Source organism: Falco cherrug, chromosome 12 (genome assembly GCF_023634085.1).
Source record: "Falco cherrug isolate bFalChe1 chromosome 12, bFalChe1.pri, whole genome shotgun sequence".
NCBI classification, from domain to species: Eukaryota; Metazoa; Chordata; class Aves; order Falconiformes; family Falconidae; genus Falco; species Falco cherrug.
The window spans coordinates 35698809-35708584 of NC_073708.1; the positions used below are offsets into that span (position 1 = coordinate 35698809).

At 50.7% G+C, this 9776-nt stretch overlaps 1 protein-coding gene and 1 non-coding gene across 6 annotated transcripts in view; both read right to left on the reverse strand.

The window, feature by feature from the left end:
- Positions 1 to 8371, reverse strand: part of LOC129737180 (aprataxin and PNK-like factor) — a 28908-nt gene extending 20537 nt beyond the window's left edge. For 4 of the 5 annotated variants that reach the window (XR_008734740.1, XR_008734741.1, XM_055724681.1 and 1 more), the window contains exons 1-2: positions 7999 to 8371; positions 5672 to 5771 (exon numbers count right to left, since the gene is read on the reverse strand). Coding sequence is in view for 3 of the 5 variants with exons in the window: in XM_055724681.1 (XP_055580656.1) it covers positions 5672 to 5696 (25 nt within the window). In the remaining 2 variants the exon portion in view is untranslated. The remainder of the gene's footprint in view (positions 1 to 5671; positions 5772 to 7998) is intronic. The other variant, XM_055724678.1, reaches the window with a different exon arrangement.
- Positions 5164 to 5248, reverse strand: LOC129737238 (small nucleolar RNA SNORD45). The gene has a single exon (XR_008734841.1). It is a non-coding gene; the product is annotated as a small nucleolar RNA SNORD45 (small nucleolar RNA).
- Positions 8372 to 9776: the final 1405 nt, after the last annotated feature.

Here is a 9776-nt window from a genome sequence, read left to right on the forward strand (position 1 = left end):
TGTGGGGGATATTGGCACAAAAACTGAAATAAAACGCACTGTGTAGTGGTTCTACTACCAATGTAAATCTGTGTGTTTTGCCATGGCAGCGACTTGTTATGGGATGCGCAGATGAAACTCTGCATTGACAACAAAGTACAAGGAATAAGGTTGGTCAAGTGCCTCCTACCGTAGTCAAGGGCAAGACTGGGTTGGCCTCTGTGTTTGCCACCAAGAAGAATCTTGAATTCTGCTGTTGGCTGCAAGCCAGTAGGTGCCGAGTGGTGGGAACATGTGCCATGCCAGACCTTGATGTGAGGAATGGCCCCCGCTGTTGTAAGAGGGTCACCCAGGAAGGAAGAACGTCACAAGACCCATTGGGGCACTGACTCATAGTATAAATATTTAGACTGACAAAATTGTAGGGAGAACATGAATCAAATGGGGACAATTGGAGAAGAAAAATATCCAGGGCAACCATGACAAACTGATTTCTCAGAACTCCCAAGAAAAGGGGGGTCTTGATACCTGCTGGTCATGACGGATGCCTTTTTAGGGTGGCCAGAAACACACCCTTGCTGAACCAATAAAGCCAAAGCAGTAACCAAAGCACTATTATAAGAAATAGTACCGTGATTTGGGGTTCCAGCAGTAATCTCATCAGACTGGGGGCATTAGCAAAAAAGGTTGCACTTGCTATCCAATACTCAGCAGTGGATACAATCTGTAGCCACAGGAATGTTAAGGGAAGGTGTCCCCTACAAGAAATGGGTTTCTGCCTTGAACTAGCAAACATCTCTGTGCTTAAAGAGAAGCCTTTTTGCCTTGATGGAGATAATTTACTCTGTATTCTGTATTTATGCTGTATTCTGAATGTGGAAATTGGCTGGGACTAGGAGGCTGGCTTAAAGGCATTTTGCAAACAGGATTATTATTTTTGATCATTATTGTAATAATAGTTTTTTGATCAAAACCAGCCAAAATTATTTGTAAGCATTAGGCATATCTGAAGAGAATGCCTTTATTTGAATCAGCAGTTAAGGTGTAGTTTAGTCTGATGCTGTGGTTTTATCTGCTTCTGGTGAATTTTTGAAGTGATGAAATCAGAGATACTAAGAGTTATGAGGTAGTAAGGTAATAATCTAAGTAAGGGTGCTGTCTTTTATATCCACAAGTGCAATATGCTTTTATGTAGCAGAGAGAAACTTTGACAATAATGTTGCTTGAGCAAGATGTGCATGTGACAACTTGGGAAAAGGGATATCACAACTGGAGCGCAACAGTGTTTCTATGTCTGGCAGAGTGAAATCTTTCAAGACCTGAGTTTAGACAGTCTAAAATAAATTGTCAGTATTCAAAAAACCCATCTTAAGCCTCTTTTGCTTACATAGTGTTATGGAAGTCAACTGCTATTGTAGATAATTAATGATTTTTTAATACATATTAACAAATACTACTATTTTAACTTGAGGCAGTTGAGTGAGAAATACTCACGTGTAGCATTTGAGGGAATGTCAGCATAAATCACACTTACAGTAAGACTGCATTTTTAATTACTGTACTCATTAAGATTCAATGATGCCATAAGGCTAAGGCCTTATATCACAGATTGGTTCTGAACTAAAAGGTGTGTGCACATGTAGATATGCACATTTGTGTTATTTTCCTTAATTGGCTACAAAATAATATAATTAGGTTGGGGACTAGATCTTGGGAATTTACCTATTATACTTCTGTTTGTTAAGGAACGTGCATAACACAGAACCCATGTAGGCTTGGCTTGTGGCACAGTTGTCAAATTTAGCATAGACATTCAGACAGATAAGCAACGTACTCTTCTTGTGTGTATCACCTACAAGCCATTATGGCTTAGTGTGTAAATCTGTACGCAACTATTGAAAAATCCCCTTATGAATGTATATAGCTTAGAACTAATTTTTTCCCTTTGTTAATTCTTTGATATCAATGAGGAATTCTTCAGAAAATGTATGGATTGGTTGGTTGCATAAGGGCAGTTGTTATTTGGACAGAAAATTGTTAATGGTCAGGGATTTTCCACTAAAATATTTGCAAATATTCCTAGTCAAACATCAGTTTGGTTTCTTTTTGGGTTTTGAGCTTGCATTAGTCCATGTTCAGAACTTTAAAATTACCTTTGAATTTTTTAAACTTTTTATATCACTGGAACAGAAAGAGCATCTAAATTAAAGCTTCAAGCTAACTTTATTTTTCAAGTATTTCAGGAATTATACTTCTGAACTGAGATTTTATAAGTTGGCTGTGTATTTTCCTGTGTTAAAATGCTGTTATTGAAAATGGTCAACCAAGCCTATGTCGCCCAAAATAAAAACGGGGGAATTGTGGATAACTGGCTAGCTGAAAAGGGTCACATAGACATAGTCCAGCTGGCTGAACAAAAGTGCGCATCGCTCTCAGCTTATCTGAAGTAAAGCAAAATACACTGTCTTTGGCTGTCCTTGTTACACAGTAACAGGAAGATTTTGGTGGGAAAAGAATGTTGCAGGTGGGAACAGAAAACTACAGAAGAGAAACAAGGGGCGGGCTTGGTATTTAGGCAACTAACCAATAATGAGCTTAACTTTTGTAATATGTATGAGCTAATTATAACAAGGCATAAAAGGTGACTGTAAGGGACAATAAACGAAGTCTGCTGATCACTCATATTGAGTGACTGTGTCTTCCCTCCGTCGCAACAGGAAGGAACATCAGGAATACTATCTCAAGAAATAAGGGAAATAATAGGCAAAACCAGCCTCACCACTCAGTTTGAAAAACATCACCAGGCTTGGTGACAACTAGTAAACTTCACCTACAACCCACAACAGGAGCAAACTGAAGCATATGTGCTCCCAATTAGTGCAGCAAAAGAACAGGCAATCTTTCCCGTTGCGACACTAGGAGCCATACACCAGAAAGTCACTGTCAGACCCCTAGGCCATAATGTTTGGGCAAGTTATGGTCAGACCAAAGGCAAGTGGCAGTCAATGAACATGGAATGAACATGTTCCCCAGGGAACAACTGGGATACATCTGTGAAAACGCAGTAATAAGAGAATGAAGATCTGTGTTTAGATATCAAAAAGGCTATGCGTGCTTTTGAAATGTTTCCACATATTAAAGCCCAGCCACAAATATTTTATGTAGGAAATGGATGCACATGTGTTACAACTTCTTCTGGTAACAAGAGTATTGATAATTGTCATGAAATGGCAAATGGTACTAAATTTTGTATGTATAATTTTACTAGAATTGTAGGCTGTGACTTTGGTTATGTTGTTCCTGTAACTACCAGACAGTTAATTGGAACTGATTATACCCTGTATCATGATATACCTAAATTAAAAATAGGCATGAACATTAGCCTCTTCAAAGCAATGCTTAGACACCCCAACATAGAAAGACTGGTCCAAGAAATAAACAGAACGGCCCAACACATGCTTCGACAGGAGAAACGTGACTCTGAAAATATAAAATCCATCTTTAGCCGATGCAGAACAAGTTGGAGAACATCACTGGTGGGACACCTTTGCAGGCCATTCCCCCAAAGCAACACAAGTATTCTACTATTTAATACATCCCATGTTAAGTCATGTTGGAAGGAATGATCCTGTTATCTCTCTTAAACGTCTGTCTGTGGTATAAACTAAGTATCATAGTCAGAAGAACACAAATAATGTGATCAATGATGCATGTCTACCAAAACCCTTTGTCTTCAGAACTTGACAAAAGACTTCCCAAGTCCTAAGAAAAAGGGGGAATGAAACAGAGCAAGGTCTTGAAAGATTATTCGGGATGAGTTTGGTACCATGCTCTGGGGGATGCTCTGTTTATGTTGAGATATAACAGAGACGGCACGGCCTGTTCTGTTCTGCTGATGCTACTGAAGTAAGAGACAGGAGAAATGTACTCTGAGCAATCTAGCAGTCATAAATAAAGATAAGGTGGGCATTTGAAGGAGATGAGAAGGCCATGAGTCAGGAGGCTTTGCAAGCTCCAGCCAAAGAACGGAACGACCACCCAAAAATCTCCCCAAAAGACAATTCTAGAAGACTCCACTTCAAGCTCCGCCTAAACCCCATCTATTATGAATATGATGATTAGATGTCAAAATCAAATGAATATGTATGTAAAGATGTTGTAACCTCTCGTGAAAACTGTATAAATTACCTGACTTTTCACTGAAAACTTTGGGGCTAGTTTGTCTGGTGCAAACTGGCTAGCTCCCCAGCATTGCACGAAATAAATACCTTTGCTGCTTAAAGACAAAATTCATCTCTGAGCAGTTACTCTGTGCCGTTTTGGCATCACCCTCCTAGAGAACTGCAGAGCTGTGGACTTTCAGAAACACCGGGGCACAACGCTTGGCCAGCCTGAAATGTTCAGGAGGCTCTCAGCAGTAGAAACCGTTCTGACTTTACAGCAAGGCTGACCACACTTGCGAGTTTTCTTTTGCATGCTCACACCTGCAAGCCAAACCAGAACAGCTGCACACACAGCAGAGCAATTGCTCAGCACATCTACACCAACAGAGCTCTCCTAAAGCACACCTGGAGCCACTCATACCCCAAGTCAACATCTACAGCGGAACCTGGCCACAAGCTTTGACACAATGTCATTTTGGGGTCAAACTGATGCACACCAAAAAATTAGTAAAACACACCTCCTTCTCTGCCACGTCAGGTATCGTGCTCCTTCAGTTGAGCTGTAACTGTTACATTATTTCCCAAATGCAAAGCCAAACAGAGAAAATATAACCAAGCATGCTCCTTAAAAAGCACAGGCAACTGTTCATTGTGTGTGACCAAGGGATGATGTGACCACGGCCCTTCAAACTTGCGGGATGCCTAGGCGGGACTAAACAGTGCTTGCAAACAAAGAACATGCCTGCTCGTTAAGACAGGCTGGTCAAGTTTACCACCAAAACTCTACATCAGCATTTGCCAACCCTGTCCAGCTTTGGGTCGCCAGAGCCACACTCAGTTCACTTGAAAGCATCTCCTAGTAGCAGTATCAAGCTCAGAACTGTACCTCCCAGATGCCTACGTGGAAGAAAACTCAAACTGTGCCCCCTTCTCCTTAAGCTGGGTTACAGCTTGTGACAGGAATTTCATCCCACTGCTTGGAAAAGCTCCAAGGCTGCAGCTGAAGGGAACTGGAGTTCCCTGCGTCTCAGAGTAATTCTAGAGCTAAAGTGGTGACAGACATCAGCTCTAGATCAGACGATACATGCCAGCACTCACCACTGACCCAGGGTGGCAACCTCCTTCTGTCCTACCCAAAGGTTTCAAACCCAACACACTGTCTTCCTACGGCAGGAAGCTTTTAATTTTTTACTTTTTAATTTTTTACAAATTTATAATTCGTAACACCGTTAACGCATTCCTTGAGACGGGACTACAGATACATTATGCAGACCACCAACCTGCCGTTTGGAAGCACTGGAGCTTTATGGTGAGAAATTTTTTCTACAACAGAGCGAGCAATGGTGAATAAATAAGACTGAGACAGGGTCCTTTTCCTCGAGGGAAAAGCACGCAACACATCAGCGATTGTTGAACAGACGGGCAGAATTCTCAGAAAAAGCAACCCCTAACTCTTAACAAGAAAAAGAAGGTCATTCCTCTTAATAAAAGCACAGCTGTGCTGAAACAAGTCAACACAATGTACTCACCTGTCCTCCTCCCAGATGAAGGCATATAAGCAACATGTTTCTCTGGAAATGACACGCTTAGGGCATCAGGTTTTCTTACCCCATCCTTTCATGGCATCACCTTTAAAAAACACCAAGAAAAGGTCAGTTGTGGTGTTGGCTTGGGAGATTCCCATGCCTGGGGGGAGTCAGGAATTCCACAGTAGTAAGTGCCTCTTTGGACACAGACTTTCCTGAGGTGCTCCCCGCCTCCAGACAACTCCCTGGACCCCGAGTGGCACGTACAGGTGCAAGGAGGAAAAGAACGTCAGGGAACAGACCAGAGGCGTTAGGGAAAGGCGGGGGGGGGGGCGGGGGGGGGGGCGGGGCGGGGGAAGAGAAGAAGAAAACCTAAAAAGAGACAGGGATACAGATGAGGACAGAGATGTAAAGGGAAAACCAGCCCTGGGCTGCAGGACAGAGGCGGAGGATGAAGAAAAGGGGAGAATGAGAGGGAGTGGGACACAAGCAGAGAGAGTAAAAGAGAAGGGAGCAGCAGAATGAGAAAGACAGAAGGGAAGAGGGAGCAGGACAGAAGAATAGGATGGAGAGCTACAGGGAATCAAAACACGATGGGTTTGTATGGCAAGGTTTGGGGAGGAGGAGGAAAAGGAGGAGAAAGAAGAAGAAACAACTGTGTGATCAACTGACCGCAGCTGCCGTTCCCCATCCCCCTGCGGGGAGGAGACAGGGAAATCGGCAGTAAAGTTAAGCCCCGTAGAAATGGGGGCTGGAGGGAAGGTGTTCTGAAGATTTGCTTTTCCGGCACGTTCTCCTGCTCTGACTTGACTGCTAATCAATCGCGCTGATTTCCCCAGGTTCAGTCTGTTTCGCCCACGGAGGTAATGGCGGAGTGACCTCCCCATCCTTGTGCCCACTCGTGAGCTTTTTGTTATATTCTGTCCCCCCTGTCCAGCGGAGGAGGGGGAGCGGTAAGAGCAGCTTCGGTCCAGCCCGGGTCACCCCCACACAAAATCACAGCGGCACAGGGAAGGGGAGGGGGGGCAGAGGAGGGGCAGGGGGCGCCTGGGGCACACAAGAGGGGAGACAGGGTCCCACGGACCAGGACTCACCACAGCTCTCGCTTTGGTACGGCTGCGAAAATGTGCCAGTTCAGACGCGCCTTTCCCCCTCTCCCCTCCCTCCCTCCCTCCCGCAGAACGCCGGCCGCTCGGCTCCCCCACCCCCGGTAACCCCCGGGTGTCTCACAGCTGTTCCTCGCAAGACGCGGCCTCCCGGACACGGCGCGTCGCTCCCTCGCGCACCGGGGACCGCCCCAGGCTGTGGGTGACACACGGACCCCGCGGGTGACACACGGACCCCGCTGTGCACGCTGGCACCCGGCTGCTGCGGGGCTGGTCCCCCCCCACCGCAGGGCCAGGCCCTCTGTGCCCGCAGCAGGAGGCAGCTGCTGCCCGCCTGCCCTCGGGTTCCTTCTCCTTCGCCTCGCCCCGGCCGGCCCGGCTCCTGCCCACACCGGGCCGTGCCCCCGCTGCCCTCCCGCACCCGCGCCGCGGGGGGCGAGGCCGGGCAGGGACAACCCCCGCCAGCCCGAGGCGGCGCGGCCCCCGGCAGAGGGACAGAAGCGCAGGGGGCCGTGACCGGCGCCGCTCGGCCCCGCCCGGAGCCGCTCCTGCCGCAGGCCCTTCCCGAGCGGCAGCGGGGGGCCGGCTGGCCGCCGCCACGGCAGCGCCGGGGGCACCTGGGGCTGGGGCCCGGCTGCGGGGGAGATGCTGCAGCGGGGGCAGCGGCGCGGGGCGAGCGGGGCCGCGGCAGGCTCGGGGGTCTGGCGAGCTGGGGAGGCGCCGGCGCCCGGGGGGCGGCCTCCTGCTTCCCCGCCTCCCCCCCCTCAGCCCCCGGACCCTCCGGGGCTCCCGCACCCGGCTCGCGGTCGGCTGGAGTCCCCCGTGCCGCCCCCCGAGGCGGCCGGCGGGCAGGAGACACCCCCACGCCCCCCGCAGGGTCCGCTCGCCTCCCCTGCGCCCCCGCACCCCCCGCCGGGCTCGCCCCCCGCAGCAAAGCGCCCCCCGCGCCGCGCCGGCAGCCCGGGCCCCGCCGCTCCGGCCCGCAGCGCCGCCAGCCCCCGGCACGGCCCGGGCAGCGCGGCCGCAGCCCAGTGCCGGCAGCCGGCACCGCCCGGCGCTCCCCGCACAGCGCGGCCGCCCCCCGGCAGCGCAGCCCCCGGCCCCCCGCGCAGCCCCGCGCCCCCCAGCGCGGCTCCGGCCCCGCTCCCCGCCCCGGCCCGGGCCCCGCCGCCCCCCCGGCGCTCTCCCCCGCGCCCGCCGCTCGCCGCCCCGGCCCCCGCTCACCTGCCCCGGCGCGGCCGCGGCCCGGCGGCGCTCAGCGGCCGCTCCGCTCCCCGCCCCGGCCCCGCCGCCGGCAGCCGCCCCGCTACAGGGAGGGGCCGCCGCCGCCGGCCCCGCTGCCCGCCCCGGGGTCCCCCCGCCCCGGCCCTCAGCCGGAGCCCCGCGGGGAAAGGGGCCCTGGCCCGACCCCTCCCCCGGGCTCCTCGCAGCCCCTCGCCCGGCGCCGGGGGGTTACTCGGGGCACGGGGAGCGAGCCCCGGGAGCGAGCCCGCTGCGGGGCTGGGGGCCCCCGCGCCCCCCCTGCCCCGGGACGCCTCGGCCGGCGTTCCCCGAGCCGCGCTCGCCGTTCCGGGGGGCTCTGCGACGCTCCCCTCCGTGCCCGCGCCGGGACGGGCTCCCCAGGGCACGGACCCCCCCGGCATGTGGGCACATGAAGGAGACCCCAGCGGGGCGCGGAGGGGCTGGGGCGGGTGCGGGGCGGGTGCGGGGCAGGGGGCAGCTGAGCTGAAGGGGGAGCCGGGAGCCAGGTGAACTCCTGAAATCCCCGTGGGGCCGCGGGACAAGGTGGCACCGTCATCGCAATCCAGGCTCACCGACCCCAAAAGGGGGGTCCTAATATAATACCTGCTGGTCATGCAGGAGGTATTGAGGATGCCTTTTCAGGGTGGCCCGAAGCATGCCCTTGCCGAACCAACAAAGCTAAAGAAGTAACCAAAGTACTATTACAAGAAAGAGTACAGAGATTTGGGGTTCCAGCAGTAATCTCATCCGACTGGGGGCCACACTTCATTGAAAAAGTCATTCTGCAAGTTATTAAATTTTTAGGAATAGACTGGCAGTTACACACCCCATATAATCCACAAGCAAGTGGTCAAGTGGAAAATGAACCACCTAATTAAGCCGCAAATTGTAAAACCTGGACAGGAGGCTGGTTTATCTTGACCTCAGTCATTGCCTCTGACGCGCCTGAGAATTAGAACCAAGCCCAGAGCTAAAGAAGGGCTAAGTTCTTTTGAGATATTGTATAGGAGACCTTATAGTATACAAACAGGAGCAGAGCGTCAGCCCGAGTTGAGAATGAAGTACTTACTGATTATGGAAGAAGCATGCAGAAACAGCTTCGAGACGTAGTTTTAGGAACTGGAGCTCCAGGTCTTGATGGACCTGTGCATAACATGGAGCCAGGAGATTATGTATGTGTCAGACCTCTTTCAGGTTCACCTCTGGAACAGAAGTGGGAAGGTCCTTTCCAAATACTGCTTACATCCCATACCGCAGTCAGAGTTAAGGAACAAGCATCCTGGATCCGCCACACCAGAGCGAAGGCAGCCCCTAAGTCACAATGGAAATCAACACCTACCAGACCTCTGCGGCTTCGGATCCAACAAAAAGACCATTGATTGTTTGTATATTAACAATGTTCTGTACAATAGGAACTCATTCTTGGGACCAGAATCTGTTTGTACAATTAACCCATAATGTAACGAATGCTTTGAATCTGGCAGATTGCTGGGTATGTTCAGCATTTTCCAGAGGTAGTAGAGAATTTCCATTATATGGTGTAATGGTATCACAGGCAAATTGGAGCTGGCCATTTAATCATGCAGGATTTGGTTGTTACAAATCTCCAGATAGTACGGCAGGACCCTGATATGAAGTACAGAAATCAGGAAATTCTACAATAATTAGAGGGAATGATGGGAATGAATGCTCCACTGACAGGATGGCTCAGTTTAAACTATACTGCTCTGAATTGGAGTGTATGTGGCCCGCCAATTCTA